Below are 24,252 nucleotides of genomic sequence, written 5' to 3'. Positions count from 1 at the left end.
GGTCCGTTGGGCTCCTGCTCTCATTGGTTCGTGGAGCCCTGGCCCCGCCCCCATCGTCTTTGGGCAGCCCCGTCACTCCCGGCGTGACAGCAGGGCCAGAGGAATCCCCGTCACCCGGGCGGGAGAGCAAGGGGCGGAGCAGTTTACGTCACTGATGATGCGGCCACGGAGGCGTGACAGCCCGGGGAACCCCTGTCAATCGGAGCGAGAGCAAGGGGCGGAGCAAGCAACGTCACAGTGGGGGGCGGGGTCCGTCGGGCAGTGCTGGGGCGCCGGGCTGTGGGGGCGATGGAGAGGCAGGGGCTGCACTGCGGCGGGGCCATGGGGCTCAGGGGCTGGAGAGGGGGGACCCGCAGCCCGTTGGCTCCCCCCCTCCGGGCCCCCGGCGCAGCAGCTGGTTCGGGGCCGCTCCGCTGTCCCGCGGGAGGCTCCCCCCGCAGAGCCGGTGCCCGCCCCAGGGGAGCTGCTCTCGGCACAGACACGCGGGGAGCGGCTGCCCCGGGGCCTGGAGAATCTCGCTGGGGGCGTGGCCGGGCAGCTCGCGGGCTGAGCTAAACCCCGGGCGCTGGACTCTGAGCGGGGTCACTAGCCCGCTGCGCATGCGCAGACTGACCGCGCCGGCCCCATTCTACACCCCGCAGCCGGATTTTAGTGCGTCCCCGCCCGCCCCGCGGCGGCCGCAGTAACGTCATGCGCCGCGCGCCCTGAGGTGGGAGCCGTTCGGGGGGGACCGTTAGCGCCGTTACTCGCTGCGGGGTTGGCACACAGGGGAGGGGGACCGGCGTGAGCGAGCTGGGGGGAGGAGGCGGCGTTAGGTATCGGGGCGCCCCCCCCCCACTGCGGTCCCTCCCTCGGGCTTCCTGATTCTCCCGCCGGGCTCGGGGTGTCTGGGCGCGCCGGGGCTCACAACGGGGCTGCGAGGGGGCTGCGGAGTGTGCGGGGGGGGGGGGGTCTGGCTGGGCAGGTGGCTGAGGGGTCATGGGGGGCCCTGGCGGGGGCAGGGACTGAACGAATATTTTGGGGCTTTTTCAGTTTTTAATTTTGATTTATCCTCAGTGCCGATACCTCCCGCCTCCCGGACCTGCCCCCCCATTGCTGAGCTCAGGACAGTGACACGGCCCCGGTCCCCCAGCCCAGAGGCAGCCATGGCTGCAGAGAGCCCCGTGGAAAGTGTCCGGGAGGAAGCGCCGCGTCCCGTCTGCCTGGAGGATTTCACAGCCCCTGTCGCTCTAGAGTGTGGGCACAATTCCTGCCAGGCCCCCCTCAGCCCTCAGGGCAGAGACACTGAGCAGCAGGGACCCCTCCGGCCCAACCGGCAGCTGGCAAACGTGGTGGAACTAGCCAAGCCGCTGAGTTTCCAGGCAGCAAAGAGAGCAAGATGGGACGGGGTGTGTGGGGAGCACCAGGAGGCTCTGAAGCTGTTCTGTGAAGAGGATCAAACTCCCATCCGTGTGGTGTGTGACAGATCCCAGGCTCCCAGGGTGCTGCCCATAAAGGAAGCTGCCCAGGAGTACAAGGTACAGAGTTGCTGTCAGGGGCGTTTTAATTATCAGTGCTAGTTACTGGTTAAATTCCCCACTGCCCCACCAGTGCCTGCTTCCCTCTGGTAGCTAATGTCAGTCTGCAGCTGCTGGGAGTTATCATCAGCCAGCAGTCCTTGTGGCCACCCCAGGCAGACCTCGGGAGAGATCCCTGGCCCAGGAGAGCCCATTTCCACTATCAGCCCTATCTGTCAGCAGGTTAAAGAACTCCTGTCACTGATAAAATTGTAATTGGTTACATGATTAGTATCGTTAACGATTTTTTACCTCCCTAATCCCCACCTGCATCATTCTTTATAAAGGTGCTACTACTGATCATTTTCCCACCGTCGCAGGTGTCCTGCTGCATCCGCAGTCTCCTTCTACGGACAAAACCATGTCCAGGGCTGAGTCCCTACTGGACAGGGGCAGAGCTCCACAAAACAGGGACTCTCTTAAAGGCAGACAGATGGGCTCCCAACATCTGATGGGGTTTGCCCTCGTGCTTATATCTGTTTCTTCAGGAAAAATTGGAGGCCCATTTGAAGACTCTGAGGGAAGAGAGAGAGCAGGTGCTGGGAAGGAAAAAAACAGCAGAAGGAAAACGCCAGGAGTATCTGGTAGGTGCCTGTGGCTATGGACCAGCAGGGACTGGCATTGGGAGGGCTGTGTTAGGAGGCAGACTCCTGTGTGGCCTTGGTGAGGTTGGGCTTGTTTGTGTTTCTCCTGGATCGTGGATTGCAGGGTGAGATCCATGTGTAGAAAGGCCTTGAGCATCCATGTCAGTGCATGAGTCCAGGGCCAACGTATTCATTAGGCGCAGTGCTTGGGGCCTACGATACTTTTAGGGGCCCACAAAAATGTTTTAATTTCTTTTAAAGTCAGAAGAAAAAATGAACTCTTAGGGTTGAAGAAAATGTTTTAATTTTTTTTCTCACATCAGAAAAAAAATGAAACTTTTAGGGCCCACGAAAATCTATTAAATTTTGCCTAAAAAAGAAAAAAAATAAAATGTTGAAGTAGTTAAAGTTATATCAAAAATAATTTTTAATATTGATATTATTATGGTGGGAGGGGCCCACGAAGGCATAAGTACCTTGTGCCCACGAAATTTTTAGGGCTCAGAAAAATGTTTATTAAAATAAAAAAAAACCACAGTATTTAAAAATTTAATTGTTTATATTATATTATTAATTGCAATAATTCAAATAGAAAGTTAGAGCTCAACTCAACAATCGGATATTACACCGTAACGGAATTTCCGTCAGTAATACACATTTGCATTTTTACCGAATACTTTCTTGCACATGTATACAGACAGTCCCCGACTTACGCGGATCCGACTTATGTCGGATCCGCACTTACGAACGGGGCTTTCTCGCCCCGGAGCTCACAGGCAGCGGTCAGCCACCTCGACCTCCGGGGCGAGAAAAGCTGCTCCTGGTGCCCCTGGTCTGCTGGGGACCGTCTCCAGCAGACCAGGGGCACCGCGAGCAAACCCGCAGCAGCGGCGGGTTCCCGCGCTTCTGAGGCTTTGCTCTGGCAAAGCCTCAGAAGCGCGGGGACCCCGCCGCTGCTGCGGGTTTGCTCCCGGTGCCCCTGGTCTGCTGGGGACCGTCTCCAGCAAACCAGGGGCACCGGGAGCAAAGCGGTCCCGCGCCAGAGCAAAGCCTCAGAGGCGAGGCACCCCCCGCTGCCGCTTTGCTCCCTGTGTCCCTGGTCTGCTGGGGGAGGGGGGGGCGCAGCTAGTGTGCCCTCCCCAGCAGACCAGGCTTTTGTTGTGGACCCTGGGGCAGGGCAGCTGGGGCGCTGCCAGTTAGTCCCGCAGTGCCGCTCTGGGCACTACTGGACCAACCTGGCAGCACCCCAGCTGCTCTCTCTGCCCCAGGCGTCCTGATTCAGCCACTGCTGGTCAGTTTCAGCAGCGGCTGAATCGGGACTCCTGGGGCAGAGCAGCTGGGGTGCTGCTGGGTTGCTCCAGTAGCGCCGAGGAGCGGTGCTACTGGAGCAACCCAGCAGCACCCCAGCTGCTCTGACCCAGACGTCCCCAAGTCAGCCGTTGCTGAAACTGACCAGCGCTGACTACAGGAAGCCCAAGGCACAGTTGCTCTGCCCCGGGCTTCCTGGAATCAGCTGCTGATCAGTTTCAGCAGCAGCTGACTTCGGGTTCTTAAGTTGAATCTGTATGTAAGTCGGAACTGGCGTCCAGATTCAGCCGCTGCTGAAACTGACCGCCAGTTCTGACTTACATACAGATTCAACTTAAGAACCAAGTCAGAACTGGCGGTCAGTTTCAGCAGCGGCTGAATCTGGACGCCAGTTCCGACTTACATACAGATTCAACTTAAGAACAAACCTACAGTCCCTATCTTGTACGTAACCCAGGGACTGCCTGTACATATAATAATTTTATGGAACTACTTATCAATTCTGAAATAAGGTGAGTATATTTGAGATGTAACGGTTTTTTTCAAATGTTATAATTAAGCACCCAATATAAACACAATAAAATATACATGTGCACTTCATTCCATTCAAATTTATTCACACATTTAGTGAATAACAATCCCATATTTGCAAAATTAATAAATTATTTATATAAGGTAATCACTAACCTAAAGATATAACTTACTGATGAAATTAATTATAATACATACCTTTTAAGTAATCAAAATGGAGAACGCTTTGATATATGCACTATTATTTTGTACTATAGTGAGAAGCTTAGTGACTGTAAACTGTATGGCCAGTATGGCTTCGGCCATAGGCGCCAACTGAATGATGGCGGATAGGAGGCCCACTTTGCCTCAGGGCAGTTTACTTCGACTGCATTGGTATAAAGACGAATATAATCGAGCCTGGATTATATTCGTCCTTATACCAACGCAGTCGTAAAATATATTTTTTTTATTTATTTATATGTATATATATATTAATTTTTTTTATGGAAGAAAGGGCCCATGAAGGCAAAAGTGCCTAGGGCCCACAAAAGTCATAATGCGGCCCTGCATGAGACCAGCCTCTCTGGCTTTCCCAGACATCCTCCCCAAAGGAGCTGTGTGTCCCCCTGAAGGGCTTTCTGCTCACTTGGTACATTAACATGTTTCCTTCTTTTTCCTCCCAGGGTATCTCTGTCAGGGTGGTGCTGAGTCCTGCCTCATGCTGCTCAGGGTCTGAATTTCCAGAGCCCATGAATAACAAAAGATGCTGCTGTGGCGGCGCATCGGGGTCCCCCGCCTCCTGCACCCCTGTAGTGGCACGAACAGACTCCACCAGCCAGTAGAATAGAGGGAGTTTATTGCTTCTCCAGAATACAGCACAGCACGAATGTAATCTGGTTACAGGAACTGGACTAGGAGGCCTCAGTGCCCCCCCTTGAGATGGGGGATGACTGGGCCCTACAATCCCAGCCCCCTCCCTAGCTCCTTCTCCCCTGCTTCCTAGACCAACACTAAAAAAAATCCCTTCCAGCCCTGCCCCCAGGCAGTGGTGGCATTCCACCTTCCTTTGTTCCTCTCCCGGGTAGGTAACTGGTCGAACAGGTTACCTCCCTGACCATCAGCTACTCTGCTGGGCCGCGGTACAGAAAATGACCAGTGGGGGTCACCCACAGCCCAAGCCCAGCAACCAGCAAGATACCAACAGTACGTCATAGCTGCCCATGACAGACATGGGAAAATCCCTTTCAGGGGGACACAGGGGCCAAAGGAGATGCTGGGAGAGCCACCTCTGCCTACTAACCACAAAGTAGAGTCAAATGTCACACATTTTAGGGTTTTCCAAGAAATTCTCCCTACTGCGCACTCAGCTTTCCATGAAAGGGCCCTGGGCTCCATTCATGCCCTTGACCAGCCCTTTCCCTGTTTTCATACAGAAATGGACCCAAGCAGAGAGGCAGATGATTGTGGCTGAGTTTCAGCAGCTGCGGCAGTTCCTGGAGGAACAAGAGCGACTCCTGCTAGCCCAGCTGGAGAAGCTGGACGAGGAGATTGGGAGGCTCCAGACTGACACTGTCAGAAAACTCTCTGTGCAGATTTCCCGTCTCAGCGAGCGGATAAGTGAGCTGGAGGGGAAGTGTCAGAAGCCAGCAAATGAACTCCTGAAGGTGAGACTGAGGGAGAAATGTCTCAGCTCGCCACATAGGGAAGGGAGGCTCCTGAATCCCAAGTGCTGTGGTCCAGTTGTCAGATCTGGGTGTAACTCCATGTGCATTGCTGCCATATGAGGATTGCTGTGCTTTGTAAAGTTACAGGCACAGCGCTACTAGAGATTGTAAAGTCCCATTCTCTCAGGGGATCCATTTTCCTGGGGCCAGGGCAGGGCCTCTCTTCCCATGTTTACAAAATCCCTTCCCTGAGATCCCCTGTGTGTGTCCAATGGGGCTGAGAGTCTTTTCTGTGTCTTTTTTTTTTTCTAGGACGTCAGAAGCACCCTGATTAGGTATGTGGCTCTCACTCCCCTCACACTGCACAGAGCAGGGAAAAGGCTGGGAGCTGATGTTAGCACCACATCTCCCCAGGGCTCTACAGCCAGATGTTAGATATGAATATTTTTCATTTATTTAATTCTGAGGGTCTCATCCTCACACAGCAGACTCTGGAATTCCCCATTCAGGGCACAGTCTGACCTCAAGTGTTTCCTGGAGCTGTTACCTCCCTGTGGACTGGCTACCTCAGAACTGTGGGGTGGAACATGGGCCTGTCACTGCTGGGCACTGGGCACAGTCAGCCCAGGGCAGCAAGGACCAAGAGTCTGTCCCATCTGAGGGCTGTTTGGGGACCTGTGTGGGAGGAGCAGGGGAGGGTGGAGCTGGTGTCTCAGTCTAGTCCCTATTGGACAGATTCCTTCAGTCCTTCACCTGGGAACCTCTTGTCTCTCAGTGCCTGAAGGCCAAGGAGTGAGTTGGCCATGAAGACTCAATTCCCCTTTTGTCCCCCAGCCAGTCTTCTCAGGCCAGAAGTGAAGAACAGCAATGGGGCCTTTCAGGGGAAAGTTGCATGGCCATGGACTGTGTTGTTCCTGCTCTCATGCTGGGAAAATTGGAGGAATTCTAACTCCAGGCCTGTTAGAGCTGAGACTTCCTAGCCAGAACTTATCAGCAGTAAACTAAATACAATCACATTGAATTGTTTCTGTCCAGGTGTGAGATGGGGCAGTTCCAGCTGCCAGAGGAGATTTCCCCTGAACTGGAAGAACAAGTCAGCAGTTTCTCTCAGAAAATGATTGCTCTGTCAGAGACTCTGAGGGAGTTCAAAGGTACCTGGAAGAGATGGATGAGGAGAAAATGGTTCAAGTATCTGAGACCATTGAATCTGGCCTCTGAAGCCAATATTCCTCTGCCTCAATTCCCACGTGGAGAATGACGGCCCCATCACTCTGCTGTCCTTAGAGACACTGATTGAACAGACCCAGCTACTTGGAGATAGAGCCAGGGATTTGCAAACTCTGGACCTCCCATTCAGAGATCAAAATGGTTAAAGTTACTGTGTTGGCCACGTGTCCCACCACCACAGCTCCAGGTTATGATAAGAGGCAGTAAGTGAATGAGAAACCAAGTGGGAGGGAGTGAGGAGGGAAAAGTAAATCTCACTTACAGCTTGTCTCTCCTGGGACAGGTTGCGGGGATGTTGGCTCCATTGCTGGGATGTTGGCTCCATTGCTGGGAGGTGCCCGAGTGAGAGAGGAAATGAAAGTTTCAGACTCTTTCATACTCAGTTCCTGAGTGTGTGTCTGTCTGGTCTCTGATACAATTGAAATGCAGAGTTCAGAGTGGGGACATTGTTATAAAGAGGAGTGCCTGGAGTCTCACCTCCCTTATCCCTTCCCCCACCAGACACGCTGCCCTCTACACTGGAGAGAGCAAGAGGAAAATCCCTGGGAGCTTTCAGACAGGGTGAGTTTGCAGGTGGAGAGTCTTTAAATGATGAGAAAATTCCAGTGAAAACATCCTCATGGGATTGTCATTGAAGTTACCAACCAGACCCAGTGACCACGGTGCACACAGCCTTATTTCTCACACACTGATCAGTGAGGAGACCCAGGGGCACTGCATGGGGACCTGTGAACCCTTGGGCTACGTCTAGACTGGCCCCTATTATGAAATAGCCATGCTAATTTCCAACTTTGGAATAGGGAAATCCGTGGGGGATTTAAATATCCCCAAGTTGGAAATTAGCATGGCTATTTCGTAATAGGGGCCAGTCTAGACGTAGCCTTGGAGAAACACTGGTCTATGGGTTTGTGATGCTAAAGGGGTGAAGTTAAAGCACACAGTGGACAGCACCTTCAAGCTCAGATTTCACTGCTCAGTTTCAATATGGGGTTGGTTTCAAACAATAAATAGGCAGTGAGCTGCCTGGCTTCCACTATATCAGTTCGTTCAAGGCAAGAAACTTCTGGATCCCTAAGGGCTGTTACGTCTAGTGCAGGCCTGGGCAAAATACAGCCCATGGGTCGGATCCACCCCACCAAGCCATCGGATCCAGCCCACAGATGCCACTCCCCATCTACAAGTCCCTCAGAAAGCAACTGTGAGCCTGGAGGGGAGGGGGGAAGGCTTCAGGTGCTGTTTCCACCCCCCAGGACAATCTCATTGGCCGGTTTCTGGCCAGAAACAAAGCACCGCGCTCCCTCCCCTCTGGGTCATAATTATTCACACACCCACATGGCCCTGCAGCCTGTGAGAGGGTCGGGCAGGCTCCCTGCCTTCCTGAGGTGCTTGGCCTCTGGCCAGGAGTCACTCAGATAAATCTCCTGGCCAGAGCTTGCCTCTGCCACCCCAACCTCTCCCTTCCCCTCCTAATCTCTGCTCCCCACTCCTGCCCCACACTCACCATGCCCAAACTCTGTTGTACTCCTTCATCTATATATGCAAGAGCTCTCAGTGGTCAGAAACCTACAACCCCTTATTAGTCCACTCAGCCACTTACCTAAATTAAAGTTACTTTAAATATCTAATGAGTAGTTGGCGAATCCAGTGTCCTAGATCACAGCCTGCCTCCTTCACCCAAACTCCCTCCTAGACCCCTCTATCTGTCCTGCATCCCAAACCCTTACCCCAAGCTTGCTTCCTTCTCCCAATGTCCATCCCAGACCCTGCATTAATGTCATGGAAGAGTGCAGCTCTCAGCCACATTCCATTTGGCCCCCCCATCAAAATGTATTGCCCATGCCGTTGACTGGATAAGGCTCAGTGAGAGCCAAGTAAGTAAAAGCTGAAGCCAGACTATTTCAGGCTGGAGAAGAGGCAAAAATGTTCGACAGGGAAGAGGATTAGCTGCTGAAACAAATGAGCAAAAAACTGGTGGATTCTCCATCTCCTGATGTCTTCAAATCACTGGGGGACTTTCTAGAAAACACTGGCTACGTCTAGACTGGCATTTTCCGCAAATGCTTTTAACGGAAAAGTTTTCCATTAAAAGCATTTGCGGAAAAGAGCGTCTAGATTGGCACGGCCGCTTTTCCGCAAAAGCACTTTTGGCGGAAAAGCATCCTTGCCAATCTAGACGCGCTTTTGCGCAAAAAAGTCCCGATTGCCATTTTCGCGATTGGGGCTTTTTGTGCAAAACAAATTTGAGCTGTCTACACTGGCCCTTTTGCGCAAAAGGACTTTTGCCCGAACGGGAGCAGCATAGTATTTCCACAAGAAGCATTGATTTCTTACATGAGATCGTCAGTGTTCTTGCGGAAATTCAAGCAGCCAGTGTAGACAGCTGGCAAGTTTTTCAGCAAAAGCAGCTTCTTTTGCGGAAAAACTTGCCAGTCTAGACACAGCTACTGTGGGGAAACAGAGCTTTGTGCCTGGGTAACTGGACTAAGTGCAATGGCTTGTGCCACTGAGGGGGTCAGACTGCATGACTGAGAAGATCTTCTTTAATTTTAAGATCTCATCCTGCTAACACTCAGCGCACATGTTTAATAATAAACATCTGAATGGTGGTGTTAATTTCACTGACTCTGTTGTGGAAAGAGTTTATAACGTCTTTCAGATGAGAGAGCAAAGTTTGTGCTGCAAATCAATGAATGAAGACTAAGGGTTTTAAATACAGCAGCCTACATTTAACCTACGTCCATGGTCAGGCTTATCAGAAACACTGGGTGCTGAGAACTAAATCCCGTTGTTACAGACGCAGTAATGTAACACAAGCCAGGTACAGACAGAAATGAATGTGTATTTGGGATCTAACTCCTGTGCGCTGTTTATGGAATATCTAGACTAAAACTTTTGCCCACAATGGCAGTCTAGCATGTGTGTCACCACGGACAGAGTCTGGGAAGAATGGGGGCTTGGAAAGGATTAAAGCCTCTTCTGAAATGTCTCCAATTCCTTTTCTCCCCCTGCCAGGCTGCAGAACACCCATGTCTGACTCCAGCTCAGCCCCTGGCCTGCAGAGCCTGGGACAGGAAATGGCCGTGGCGGAGCCTGTGAGCTTCGAGGAGGTGGCTGTGTATTTCTCTGAGGAGGAATGGGCTCTGCTGGACCCGGGCCAGAGAGCCCTCTACTGGGATGTGATGCAGGAAAATTATGAGGCTGTGAGCTGGCTGAGTAAGGATTCCTGCCTCCTTGGGTAACAGCAGCTGGGTGGGCTCTGGAGCATCTGGGTTGGGTTTGGTTCAGGGTTATTCATTGCCTCTGCCCCCAATGTCAGGAGTATCTGCCATAATAATCCTGGCTCTTGTGTGAAAGATTGTCCCCTCCGTGCCCACTCCCAGGGAAAGCAGGTTCAGGGATGTAACAATGGTGTGCCTCTTCCCACACCTAAGGTCTCACTGCGCTTCTGCCCCCCCATCTTGCGCCTTGACCAGAGGTGTGAATGGAAGGGCTCAGGCAGGAACAGCAGGTACTAGAGGTCTGGGTCTGGCTGCTGTTAGTGGCTGCAGGGTCCCCATGTGGCAGTGTGCTCAGCCACTGGAAGGAGGGTGTGGTTCCCAGAGTCCTTCCCTGCTTCTAGCTAATCTGTGACATCCTGTTCTTGCCAGTGGGAGGGGCTGGATACTGGGGCTGAGGGAGGGTGGATGAGGCAGTTCACGCTCTGTGAGTATTTTGTCCGAGGTAGCTCTGTAGTAGAGAAACGTGAGCAGAGCTCTCCTTGCATTTCAGGCACAGGCTGGGTTTCCTTTCAAAACTTCAGCTTTATTCTCTCTGGGGCTCACTTGCCTCTGTGTGCAGTAGAGATAAATCACGTCATCTGTGTTGTGTTTTTAGAGTGAAATATCTTTGGATAGGGACTTTTTCTTCCTGTGTGAATGTCTGGCTTTATCTTCAGGAGACCTGTGTTCAGTTCTCTGCTCATCACAATCTTCCTGTGTGACCTTGATCAAGTCTCTTAGACTCTCTGTGTGGTCATTTCTCTCTTTACTAGCTTTTATAGTGTGTCCCTGTTTCTCAGGGCTGGGAAGGATACCTACACTAAAGAGGGGTGATGCTTAGCTCCATATGAGCACTGCGATAACACAATGGGGTCCTGATTTACATCAGAGTTCCCAGGTGCTGCTGTGATTGATAATTTTGCTTCCCTCAGCAACTGCAGTGCCATTAGAATTGCTGCTAGCGCCACAGAGCGTTGATATGGCTTATTCAGGGCGGCTCTTTCTGGAGCCTTGATGCCAGCGGCACTGGCAGAGCGTGCAGCTTATCCATGCAGCACACCACAGGGTTGCCGCTAAGAAAGACCTAAGCTCCATTCGGAGGCTAAGGCACTCGGCCAGGTTTATTGTGAAAGGAGCAGGGTGCTAGTGTCCCCTCTCCTCAGGCACAGGTATAGTGAGACTTGTCCCAACCCAATAATGGTACCAGCTCAGTCAGCAGCTAGAACACTGCCCCTCAGCCAGTATCAACATGCCCCTCCTGTGGCTTTGCCCCTCCTCTCACATTGACACAAACAAAATGCATGTTGCGTTCCATGTGTTGCTACCCCCTTTGGCCTTCTGCCTGTTTGTTTGAAAAAAACATCCATATCCATTATCCCCTCATCCTGTTCATGTGCACAAGGGTCAGTGAGCTATTTGTTAGGACTGTGTGTTTGCAGTTACTGCAGAGAGCGTTGAGTTGATTGCCCTCCTCCTGCTCAGGAATGGGATTTCTTGGTTAGTTGGTACCCAGTGCTCCACCATTCTGCCAAAGCCTGGCTTGTTTTAGTTACAAAATAATGGACATAAACAAGATAATCATAGTCATCAGATCAGAATTTTCCCATTGACTCGGCACACAGCACACTTTGCACAAGGTTTCTTGCGATTGTGTAACAGTGGTAGCACAATGATCTCCATGGTCACATCACAGGTGGCTCTTCCAAACACTAAATGCAGGTCCAAGAAGGGGTGGAGGCAAAGCTCAGGGGAAGGCGCTTACAAGGTGCAAATGTGGTAGATTCTGTGCCTCCCAAATCAAAGGCCAGGCTCGCCGGAAGAGGCAGACTGGGAAACCACACAAAGTCTTCTGCTGGCAAAGTAGAACCAAGGCTACAGACGAGGAGCTGAGTAACAGCCCCAAGCATCAGAGAAGCAGCACGACCCAGCTTCACCCTGGCTGGTCGCTGGAGAAGCCTAGCGCCACCCTGGGCAGCCGTGGGAATGGCAGCTGTTGTGGGCAGCTAGCAGGGCCCACCCAGACACAGGTAGTCGGGGTTAGGAGCATAGGCAGGGCCTGAAGCAGCCTGCCAAGGATTCACTTAGCTGCTTCGACAACCTCCTCTGCCTCCTTCTGGCCCAAGTAGAACATCTGAGCCAAAGAGCAGGGGGAGCCCAGCCCACCAGCCAGGAGCTTTGTGGACAGAGCCTTGGGAAGCAAGAGCTAGTCCTTCCTCTCCAAGTCCTAGTGACCTGGCATGTGGTCACTACAGTCTGAGCCCTGTCTGGGGGCCTTGGTGTCAGACCTGCCAGCCCTCCCTAGAGCTCCCCTTCTGAGCAGTGTGTTCCTGTCCTGCCCAGAGATACTGGGGATGGGGGGGATGGAATGGGCTTTGAGGGGGACTGAGTTGTACCCTAGAGAGTGCAGCAGAGTGCTCAGCTCCCCCGGGGAAAGAGCTGGGCCATTCTCAAGGTGGGGGGGGGGGGTGCACCTTTACTGCAGGTGTGTGTGTCCTGGGCTCTTGTATCAGCCAGATCCCATTCTCTGCAAGGTGGGGAAAGGAGCCTCTCTGGATGGGTGACTCCGATCCTGACTCTGGAAGCAGTAATGGCAGAGACCTTAATGAACAAGATTAGCACTTGATTAATTGCTCTCCAAACAGGATTTCCACTCTCTGAAGCTCATGTGATCTCCTGGGTGGAGCGAGAGGAGGAGTTGCAGGTCCCAGATCACCAGAGCTGTAAGGAAGGGGAGATCATCAGTGGCACCCACACAGGTGAGCAATCAGTTAAATTGCCTCAGAAACCAGCTTATAGCAGGTGTAACTTGTGTGTTTTCATGTAGTCTATCTCACTCTTCAGTCTGTCTTCAACTTGAGCCAGAGTGTGGTGGGTGGGGAGAGGCTGGGATCTCTCCTCTGTGGAAGAGTTGTGAAGGGGGCTAAGCTCATGATAATTCAGTCATTATTTTAGCGTGTCCCCTTTTCCTTTCCTCTTTCAGAGTTTTCTTTCAGCTCATCATAGACAATAACTCCTGTCTGGATTATTTCTCTATCCCAACAGGTGATGGGATGCTGACTGAGAACCATGATCTTGTTCAGCAGGACGGATCGGAGCAAGTGTCTCCATGTGAGATGTTACTGGGAAGACCTGAAGGGCATGTTTCCCACATACATGAGCAGGGAGAGACTTGCGAGAGTCAGCATAGCCCAGAAAGGCAGCATGGAAACCATCCAGGAGAGGGACAGGGTAAATACAGTCACAGAAGCAGAGGGGAGAAAAGTAACACGGAAACTGTTCAACAGAAAATCTCCCATCAACAGTCACCCTGCATTTGTAGTGATTGTGAAACTCTTATTGAACATCAAAGAGCCCGTATGAGAGAGAAGCCCTTGAAGTGCTCTCACTCTGGGAAAAGCCTCAGTCAGCACTCTCACTTTATGAACCATCAGAAAATACATACAAGAGAGACACCCCATAACTACTCTGACTGTGGGAAAAGCTTCAGTAGAAGCGATCACCTTGTAAGACATAGGAGGACCCACACAGAAGACAAACCTTTCAATTGCTCTGACTGTGGGAAAAGCTTTCTGAGCAGCTCACACCTTGTTACACATAGGAGAGCCCATACAGGGGAGAAACCCTTCAACTGCTCTGACTGCGGGAAAAGCTTCCGTCAGATTTCACACCTTATTAACCATAGGAGGACCCACTCAGGAGACAGACCTTTCCATTGCTCTGACTGTGGGAAAAGCTTCAGTCGCAGCTCATACCTTGTTAACCATAGGAGGACCCACACAGGAGACAAACCTTTCCATTGCTCTGACTGTGGGAAAAGCTTCAGTCGCAGCTCATACCTTGTTAGACATAGAAGAACCCACACAGGAGAGAAATCATTCAGCTGCTCTGACTGTGGGAAAAGCTTCAATCAGAGGTCGCACCTTGTTAGACATAGGAGGACCCACACAGGAGAGAAACCTTTCCATTGCTCTGACTGCCAGAAAAGCTATAGTACAAGTTCAGAGTTTGTTATCCATAGGAGGACCCACACAGGGGAGAAACCTTTCAATTGCTCTGACTGTGGGAAAAGCTTCAGGAAGAACTCAAACCTCGTTAGACATAGGAGAACCCACACAGGAGAGAAACCTTTCAATTGCTCTGACTGTGGGAAAAGCTTTATGGAGAGATCAGACCTTGTTAAACATAGGAGAACTCACACAGGAGAGAAACCTTTCAATTGCTTTGACTGCGGGAGACGCTTCAGTCAGAAGTCAGTGCTTGGTAGACATAGAAGAACCCACATAGGAGAGAAACCCTTTACCTGCTCTGACTGTGGGAAAAGCTTCAGTAGAAGCTCACACCTTGTTATACATAGGAGAACCCACACATGAGAGAGACCCTTCACCTGCTCTGACTGCAGGGAAAGATTTAGTTGGTGCTCCAGCCCTACTAACCATCAGATAAAACATACAAGAGAGTCACCTCATAACAGCTCTGATTGCAGAAAAGGCTTCAAACACAGGTCTAACTTTAACATAAAAACAGCCATACTGGGTCAGACCAAAGGTCCACCTAGCCTAGTATCCTTTTTTTCGACAGTGGCCAGTACCAGGTGCCCCAGAGGGGGTAGACCAAAGATCATAATGAGGCAATTTGTCTCCTAGCCTTTGACAAACAGAGGCCAGGGGCACCATTCCTTACCCCCTGCATTAGAGTAATTGGCTACTGCCAATGTGTATTGGCAAGATTTTGCGCAAATACTCTTTTACATGAGTTTTTGCATTAGTGTATTTGAGCAAGAGAACGTCTACACTGGCATGTGCCTTTGTGTAAAAGATGTGCCATTTTAGCCATGGGGCTTCTTGCGCAAGAAATTCATGTTGCCTGTCCACACTGGCCTTTTGTGCAAGAAAAGTTTCGGAAAGCTGATTGGTGTGGAGATGCATGTGAATCGGAGGGAGACTTCTCTTAGAGGAGAATCCATTGATAGAGACTCTCTAAGTTGTAGTCAGAGAGAGAAGAGAGGAGAGGGCAAACCATGGGCCAGAGTAGACAAATAACCACATACAAAAGAATCCAGTGCATCAGGGAAGGGCAAACAAATATGCAGTGGCAAATTTTTAAAGTGCTTGTACACAAATGCTAGGAGTCTGACTAATAAGATGGGTGAACTAGAGTACCTCGTATTAAAGGAGGAGATTGACATAATAGGCATCACTGAAACCTGGTGGAATGAGGAAAATCTGTGGGACACAATCATACTGGGATATAAAATATGTAGAAAGGATAGAGCAGTCCAGGTGGGTGGCGGAGTGGCAATATATGTGAAAAATAATGTAGAATCAAATGAAATAAAAATATTAAGTGAATGAACATGTTGAATAGAATCGCTATGGATAGTAATTCCATGCTCCAATAATAAGAAATTAGCAGTAGGGATATATTACCGACCAATTGACCAGGACAGCGATACTGACATTGAAATGCTGAGGGAGATTAGAGAGGCTACCAAAATAAAGAACTCTATAATAATGGGAGATTTTAACTACCCCCATATTGACTGGATACATGTCACCTCAGGAAGAGAAGCAGAGAGAAAATTTCTCAATGGCTTAAATGACTGCTTCTTGGAGCAGCTGGTGCAGGAACTCACAAGGGGAGAGGCAATTCACGATTTAGTCCTGAGTGGAGTGCAGGATCAGGTCCAGGAAATAACCGTTACAGGACCGCTTGGGAATAGTGACCATAATATAATAACATTCAACTTTCCTGTGGTGGGAAAAACACCTCAGCAGTCCAGCACCCCGGCATTTAATTTCAAAATGGGGAATTACACAAAAATGAGGAGGTTAGTTAAACAGAAATTAAAAGGCACAGTGACTAGAGCCAAATCCCTGAAAGCTGCATGGAAACTTTTTAAAGACACCATAATAGAGGCCCAACTTAAATGTATACCCCAAATTAAAAAACATAGCAAGAGACCTAAAAAAGTGTCACCATGGCTTAACCACCATGTAAAAGAAGCAGTGAGGGACAAAAAGGTATATTTTCAGAAGTGAAAGTTCAATCCTAGTGAGATAAATAGAAAGGAACATAAACACTATCAAATCAAGGGTAAAAATGTAATAAGAAAAGCAAAAAAAGATTTTGAGGAACAGCTAGCCAAAAACTCAAAAAGAAATAAAATGTTTTTTAAGTACATTGGAAGCAGGAAGCCTGCTATAAAACCTGTGGGTCCCCTAGATGATCGAGCTAAAAAAGGAGCAATCAAGGACGATAAAGCCATTGCAGAGAAACTAAATGATTTCTTTGCTTCAGTCTTCACGGCTGAGGACATAGGGAGATTCCTGAATCTGCACCTTCCTTTGTGGGTGATGAATCAGAGGAACTGTCCCGGATTGAAGTGTCATTAGAGGAGGTTTTGGAACAAATAGAAAAATTTAATGTTAACAAATCTCCGGGACCGGATGGCATTCATCCAAGGGTTCTAAAAGAACTCAAATGGGAAATTGCTGAGCTATTATCTGTGGATACTAACTTATCCTTTAAATCGGCTTCCGTACCTAATGACTGGAAGGTAGCCAACGTGACACCAATATTTTAAAAAGGCTCTAGAGGCAATCCTGGCAATTACAAACCGGTAAGTCTAACTTCAGTACTGGGCAAATTAGTCGAAACAATAGTGAAGAATAAAATTGTGAAGCACGTACAAGAACATAATTTGTTGGACAAAAGTCAACATGGTTTCTGTAAAGGGAAATCCTGTCTTACTAATCTATTAGAGTTCTTTGAAGGGGTTAACAAACATGCAGACAAGGGGGATCCAGTAGATATAGTATACTTGGATTTTCAGAAAGCCTTTGACAAGGTCCCTCATCAAAGGCTCTTGTGTAAATTACATAGCCATGGGATAAGAGGGAAGGTCCTTTCTTGGATTGAGAACTGGTTAAAAGACAGGAAACAAAGGGTAGGAATAAATGGTAAATTTTCAGATTGGAGAGGGGTAACTAGTGGTGTCCCCTAAGGGTCAGTCCTGGGACCAGTCCTTTTCAACTTATTCATAAATGATCTGGAGAAAGGGGTAATCAGTGAGGTAGTAAAGTTTGGAGATGATACAAAACTGTTTAGGATAGTCAAGACAGAAGCAGACTGTGAGGGACTCCAAGAAGATCTCACCAAACTGAGTGATTGGGCAACAAAATGGCAAATGAAATTTAATGTGGATAAGTGTAAAGTAATGCACATCGGGAAAAATAACCCCAACTATACGTACAGTATGTTGGGGGCTAATTTGGTTACGACAAATCAGGAAAGAGATCTTGGAGTTATCGTGGACAGTTCTCTGAAAACTTCCATGCAGTGTGCAGCAGCGGGCAAAAAGGCAAATAGGATGCTAGGAATTATTAGGAACGGGATAGAAAATAAGACCCTGAATATCTTACTGCCCCTGTATGAAACTATGGGCCGCCCACATCTTGAATACTGTGTACAGATGTGGTCTCCTCACCTCAAAAAAGATATTTTGGCCTTGGAAAGGGTTCAGAAAAGGGCAACTAAAATGATTAGGGGTTTGGAACGGGTCCCATATGAGGAGAGGTTAAAGCGACTGGGACTTTTCAGTTTAGAAAAGAGGAGACTGAGGGGTGATATGATAGAGGTCTATAAAATCATGAGTGCTGTGGAGAGGGCAGACAAAGAAAAGTTATTTATTAGTTCCCTAAATAGCAGAACTAGAGGACACCAAATGAAATTAATGGGTAGCAGGTTTAAAACTAATAAAAGGAAGTTCTTCACACAGCGTGTTGTCAACCTGTGGAACTCCTTGCCAGAGGAGGCTGTGAAGGCTAGGACTATAATAGAGTTTAAAGAGAAGCTGGATAAATTCATGGAGGTTAGGTCCATAAAAGGTATTAGCCAGGGGATAAAATGGTGTCCTTGGCCTCTGTTTGTCAGAGGCTGGAGAGGGATGGCAGGAGACAAATCGCTTGATCATTGTCTTCGGTCCACCCTCTCTGGGGCACCCGGTGCTGGCCACTGTCGGTAGACAGGATACTGGGCTAGATGGACCTTTGGTCTGACCCACTACGGCCGTTCTTATGTTCTTATCTTAGCCAAACAGCCAAGAAACAAGGCTTTATGGCAAAAAATATGAAGACAGCTGTTGGTCCTTATCCCTGGGCCACACAGCGTGTCCAGCAGCCACTTCCCTGCCTCTCCCTTTGCTGCTCTTGAACCCAGCCCAAGAGCTGAGATTCTGTACTCACCCACCCAGAAACCTCTGGGACTCCTCTGCCACCCAATTCCTCACACCACAGAGAATACAGAGCTGCTACTCCCCCAACATCACCACTCCTGATCTTTGCCAATTAGGCAAGAAGTTATGCTTTACCCAAACCACACGGTCACCCTCCAGCATGTCATGGCAGACATGGACTTCCCTCACTAATTTTCACAGCCATGCTAAGCACAGGGATTGGTGGTATAGGGGTGAGCATAGTTGCCTTCCAAGCAGTTAACCTGGGTTTGATTCCCAGCTAATATAATGTGGGGAGGTACATGCTGTCTCTCACTACTTTTCATCCTTTCCGAGACACGGGAAGTGCTTGATCTTAGCCAAATGGCTGAGAAGCAACACTTTAAAGCAAGAAACACAAGGACAGCTCTTGGTCCAGTTCCTGAGGCCATGCAGAGTGTCTGGCAGCCACTTCTCCTCCTCTCCCTTTGTTGCTCTTGAACTTATCTCAACAGCCAAGAAGCTGCACTCTCCCACCCAAAAACCTCTGCAACTACTCTTCCCCCAGCTTCTTTGTGAACCCTCACTCACGGGTTTCTAGGTGGGAGCTTCTAGGAACTGGCATTCCCGTCTGTAGGGTGGATCTGGGAGCCCCCAGCCTTTGGATCCATGTGAGACGTGATCCCAGGGGAGCCATCTCTTGGAGCTTCTCCCTGTCCCATGGAGCTCAGGGCAGGAGGATACTGGGACGATGTCTGTACAGTGCCAACGTGTGTAACACATGGCAACATTTCTCCTTCCTCTGCTGGAGAGGGAGCCAGATAGTTCCCATGAGGCCACATACAGATGGGGCAGGGTCTGGAGAGGTAAAGCAGCTGAATGGAAAAAAAGGGAGATCAGAGGATCAGATGCCAGCTGAGAAACTCATGTATGTAACAGAGTGATGGTCCTATGGCGTAAGGGGGCAGCAGTCAGGACTTTGAATCCTACAAGCTGAGTTCAAATCTCTGTGGGATCTGCTGGTGAGATGTTGGTTTGTTGGAAAACCTTGAGAACTGATCTTCTTGCCCCCTTTGCTTCAATTCCACTTTGTGCTTCTTGACTTTCACAATCTGAGGACTTTGGAGAAAGTGCTCCAGTGGTGCAATGGGTCAGTGTCCAGTACCTATAAAGTAATAGTCATAGAAAACAGGCTGAGCTTGTGAGTTCAAACTTCACCTAGAGCAGTGGTTTTCAGGCCCTACCAGGCTGTACCCTTCTAGTGAACCCTGTGGGAGTTGGGATTGCATCTGAGAGATGGGGACTAGTCAAAACTCCCTCTCGCATATTATGGCCTCATCAGAGTGAATGCTGGGGTGGCCAGGATTCCAGGCAGACTGGTACAGAGAGGTTTGGACCCTTGACCCCTCTTGCTTCCAGAGTCTTGTTGCCCATCTTCTTCCCTGCCAGCAGCAGCGGCAGTCCCTTTCAGCCCCTCGGTCAGCTCAGCTGGGAAAGAGAGGCAAGAAAGGGGCCGAGAAGCCAGACAAGCTGAGGGAGGCAGGAAACTTCTGCTCTCTGCATCTCCCCTGGGTGAGGGTGTTCAGTTTAATTGTTCTACCTCATTAAAAAGCAATGTTATAACCGTGTTTAGGTTACGTTATGACGGAGCCACTAAATGGAGTCAGGGTCATCAGCATTTCATATCTACATCAGGTTATCGCCCCATTTCTCCCTCTGCTTGAGGGAGCCTGGCACAGCGGCAGATGCGTAAGAAAGGAGGGTGGATTTTTGAGGAGAGAAGACATAAAGGAGCATTTTAACTGCTCCCTTCCTCACTGGCCTCTGGGCTGGGACTCCAGCTTTATAAGTTAATTGTAAAGGTAAAGCAAGTATAAATCACTGTTTTAGAGTAGGATTGAACACAAAACCCCAGTACTTCACTTGAGTTTATTGCCCTTAAATACTGTCTGCCAAACAGCTGGGTGACTAGTAATAGCTCTGTGGTTTGCCAATGGGCATCCAGATCTCTCCCTTGTGGAATGGACGGAAACAGAAACCAAACACACAGCGGGTTTGAACTGGTTCCAGCTGAGGGCTGGGTTTGCCTGGTTTATATGCATTGGCGCAGGAACACATTAGGGGTTTGTGGTCATTTTAAGAATCCCTGTTTAATAGAAATCCAAAATGTGACACAAATGGAGATGCAAATGTTTAATTAAAAATAATCCACTATGTAAGGGGGCACTTGCTACACCCCCATAGCAACCATGCGTTTGCATCCAGTGTTGGGAACTGGGCCAGGAACAAGAGACTTTTGTGTAACACACATTTCATGCGGGATGGATCCTCACGGACCCCAGAGTGTGACTGGTTCTAACAAGGGAATTGTCCTGAAAGCAGCAGTCCTGAGAGATGAAGCAGCTGGCGGGAAGCCAGGAAAACAGAGGCCAGCCTGAGAACTAAGAGTACTAGCTGCCCAGGTCCAATGGTGTAAGGGGCAGCACTCAGGGCTCTGAATCCTGTAATCTGAGCTCAGATCTGAGTGGGACTTGCTGGGGTTGGGTTGGGTACTGTGAAATCTTGGTGCTTTGTCTTCCATGCACTGAGGTTTTAAAAACATGGTTTTTTTCCTCTTGCTGGGTGTCTGAGGCCCACTGGAGCACTGTTGCCAGACAAAGCGGGCGGGTGGGAGGGGTCTGATGATATTACAGTTGCAAGGCAGGTCACCCACCTGGCCCCTGAGCTTAGCCCATGCTGGAGGCAGCCAGACAGTGTGAGCAGGTCGGAGGGGGGGATTTGTGTATTTGGGGAAGGGCCCTGAGTCCTGGCTCCCAGCCATGTACCTTGGCACAAAAACCAATGGCCCCTGCACAAAGTGCATTGTGGGAATAAGAGTTGGGGCAGCAGGAAAGGGGCCGGTCCCTCAGCACCAAGGCGCAGGCAGGAGAAGATGGGAGTGAATCCTGCTACCTCTGGCCTGTAAAGGCAGCACTTCTCCAGTTAAGTTTATTGTGCTCCACCTGCAACCTTCCTTCAGTCAGTACTCCTGCCAGCAGCTTTTCACTCCAGCTTTGTGGGAGGTCAAGTAGGAAGGAGCCACTGGAGGATCATATCCCCCTGGCCTGCTGTGTCTGTGGAAAGGGGGGAGAGGACAGGACACACACTTGTCACTGGGGAACAGGGTGCATGGATCCCACTCGTTCCTGCAGAAAATGAAACAGGTTGGACATTTTGCAGAGAACAGGCCAGAGCCCTGCTGGGAGACTCTGGGGCCCTTCTCCTCTCACTGGAGAGATGAAAATGAGGCTGTTCCTTGTGGGGAAAGAAGTGCGTGTGTCAGGAGTGGGGTTTGAGCTCGAACCTCCCCACAGACCAGAACCCCACATTATGAGCAAGAAAGAGCCTTGAGTCAGGCAGTTGAGACTACTTGGCTCCTGCTACACTGTGCTTGGCTATGAGAAGGCCACTTGCACACTTTTTGGCTAGTTCAGTGGCTAGAGCATGAGGCTCTTAATCTCAGGGTCATGGGTTCAAGCCCCATGCTGGTTGATGCCCTTCCTTAACTCACATTCTCAGACTATAAGCAATTCACCCTCAGCTTTCACCAGGGTTTTAGAAAGAAATAGTCTAGTCCTGGGGTCCAACTTCAGTAGAACCAAAGAGAGGAGAAGCTGCAGTTCCTATCCCCTGAGAAGGGAAGAGGATTTTCTTCTCCTCAGTTCTAGCCACATCAGCCCCAGCGAGGGGAAAAAATAACCCTCTGCCAGCTGATTGTCCCATCAGCTTCTGTAGTTTCACCTCCTTCCACAGCTGCTCCAGCTTTGAGCTACAAATCTCAAGGGACTGGTGAGGAAAGGAGGAGCTCGCAGCTCGGGTTAGTGGCTTCCATGAGAACAAGAGGTGGAGTGTTCACAAGGTGCATTCCCCTCCCCTGCAGAGCAGGGTGTTGGAAAGAGCTAGGAACAGAATAGTCAGCCAATTTCCACCAGCAAGATGTGCTTCTCTGGTGTAGTGGTTATCACTTTTGCCTAACATGCAAAAGATCCCTGATTCAAAGCCAGGCAGAAACACAGACTGGTGCCCAGGTAAGTGCAGATTCTGCTACCTGGCCCTCTCCCTGGGATAAGCCCAACTCTTATGTGATTCGGGGGGTGACATCAGATGAGAATGCACTTTTGTGCCAGCCTAGGGAAGTAAGATGGTTAGGCCAGGAACCTGCTGGAGGCTTGTAGCTTCGCCTCCCCTGCCCTGGGAGGTTGGTGCATGGGGCTGGTTCCTCTTGCTGCCTTCCTTGTATGATTTGCCTAAGGAGGAAGCAAGGCAGAAATGGGGAGGAGGGGGGAAGCCAAGCTGAGGGGGGCAGGACAAAAGCTCAGCATTTCAGTGGGACTCAGTGGGGTGAGCAGAGCCCCCTCCCCTTTGTTCTGCCAAGTCCTGTGGGGTGGGGCTGGCTGCGGGGAGGCAGAGTCCTGTGTTTGTCTCTGGGCATCCCAGGGAGGCTCCTTGCAGCCCAGGAGGAGAAGAAGGGGGTCCTGGGTGGAAGGAAAACAAGCAAAGCTGGTCCCAGTAGGCATGGTCCCGGGCTCCAGTCTGGCCCAGCTGAGTCACAGGTGTCTTGCGTAGGTCCTGTGGTGTAAGGGGCAGCACTCAGGACTCTGAATCCTGCAATCTGAGGTCACATCTCAGGGGGACCTGATGAGGCTAGACTGGTTGCTACAAACCCCTCAAAATCCATCTTCTTTGGCTTCCTTTCCTGCAGGCTCCCTAGAGAGAAATTTGTGCCCTCTACTGTAAGTCTGAAAACACCTGCCCCCCTTGCAGCTCTGTCTCTTGTCTGGCAATCTGTGACGGGTGGGGGCACTAGAGATGCCCATGGCTGCAGACAGCAACAGAGTCTCCCAAGAGCAGAAGGCTGAAAATTCAGCATCAAACCTGCCCCCTGCTATAGGCCTGTAAGGTAACCACAATACTGCAGTACAATTTCGGGGTACGGAGACCCCTGTAATAATAACTATCCTGTGGGTTAACAGTGCCCCCTGATTTTGAAATGCAATGGGCTCACTATTCCAATGTCCCTGTGAACCTCATTCCATGAGGCATAAGGGACATTTCAGAATAGCAGGTTATTTTGATATTTAGTGCTGTGTAGACACTAAAACGTTTTTGAAAATAAGATCAAATGGACAACTTCTGTAGCTTGAGTCTCTGAGGCACACAAGAAACTGTCAAAAAGCACAGAACCCAGCAGGAGCTAACAAGGGACTTTGTCACAAAGTGGAAGGCATAAACACAATTTGCCACATGTACCCGTTTCTTGCATATATTCAAAATTGTAAAATGGATAGTCTTCCCCCTATTCTGGAGACAGGACGTTACACATGTAAGACTCATGGCCCTCTACGTTGTCTGTCTTTTGGTAACACTGGTGGTGGAAGGGAGTGGGGTTAGGAGCAAGGCCTAAGGGAGGGGTGGGGCATATGTCAAAACAATACGGTGATTAAACTTATCAAGGCATTTACTACTGATGCAGCACTGCCTGCAGGCTACCTTCTAGGCTCTGCAGGAACCCAATGCCCAGGGCTTCTTGGAGACCTTCCTCAGGTATGTTGGAGAGTGATTACAGGACCTGGACATTGTCCGCAGCACTGCAGGAAGCTACATGGCACACACACAGCACTAGCCTAGTGCAGATTCAGGTTGGCACATTTTTGTTTCCACCCTAGAGCCTAAGGAGAGCCACAAAATCCACTAACTCTGGAACCCCAGGAAAGTAAATCTGGACTATGAGAAGCCCGGAACCTCAGCACTCCCTGTCTCTTCCCCTCACCCTGTGAATGCCAGAAGAGTGAGGTGTCTTAGTTGGGGGCCACATCATTGAGGGCTGGGGCTTTGGGGAGGAGTTTTTTGCTTCTCACTTGTGTGTTTGCCAACTGATTTTTCTGTGGGTTA

The 24,252-nt window shown here is 50.0% G+C and overlaps 1 protein-coding gene across 3 annotated transcripts; it reads left to right on the top strand.

The window, feature by feature from the left end:
- Positions 1-955: 955 nt before the first annotated feature.
- LOC149522480 (uncharacterized) lies at positions 956-20,938 on the top strand. Of its 3 annotated transcripts, XM_089770927.1 has the most exons (9): positions 958-1,517; positions 2,045-2,140; positions 5,395-5,625; positions 5,938-5,960; positions 6,661-6,776; positions 7,354-7,413; positions 9,865-10,065; positions 12,752-12,865; positions 13,152-20,938. In XM_089770927.1, exons 1-9 carry the CDS (start codon positions 1,146-1,148, stop codon positions 14,477-14,479), a joined length of 2,541 nt encoding a protein of 846 aa, XP_089627053.1. In that variant the 5' UTR covers positions 958-1,145; the 3' UTR covers positions 14,480-20,938. The 3 variants fall into 3 exon arrangements, with proteins under 3 accessions (XP_089627054.1, XP_089627053.1, XP_089627055.1); XM_089770928.1 differs by lacking the exon at positions 9,865-10,065 and having other exon boundaries at positions 956-1,517; XM_089770929.1 differs by lacking the exon at positions 958-1,517 and having other exon boundaries at positions 4,645-5,625.
- Positions 20,939-24,252: the final 3,314 nt, after the last annotated feature.

This window comes from Pelodiscus sinensis, chromosome 19, assembly GCF_052426305.1.
Source record: "Pelodiscus sinensis isolate ZL-2025 chromosome 19, ASM5242630v1, whole genome shotgun sequence".
In the NCBI taxonomy this organism is placed as follows: Eukaryota; Metazoa; Chordata; order Testudines; family Trionychidae; genus Pelodiscus; species Pelodiscus sinensis.
The sequence above is the reverse complement of the archived record's forward strand: the minus strand, read 5'-3'. Positions and strand labels throughout refer to the sequence as shown.

Bases quoted from the DNA above. Each gene is read 5' to 3' on its own strand.
- LOC149522480 (XM_089770927.1), top strand. From the start codon at position 1,146: ATGGCTGCAGAGAGCCCCGTGGAAAGTGTCCGGGAGGAAGCGCCGCGT. The intron at 2,141-5,394 runs GTAGGTGCCTGT...GTTTTCATACAG, and splicing joins GAAAACGCCAGGAGTATCTG to AAATGGACCCAAGCAGAGAG. The intron at 7,414-9,864 runs GTGAGTTTGCAG...TCCCCCTGCCAG, and splicing joins CCTGGGAGCTTTCAGACAGG to GCTGCAGAACACCCATGTCT.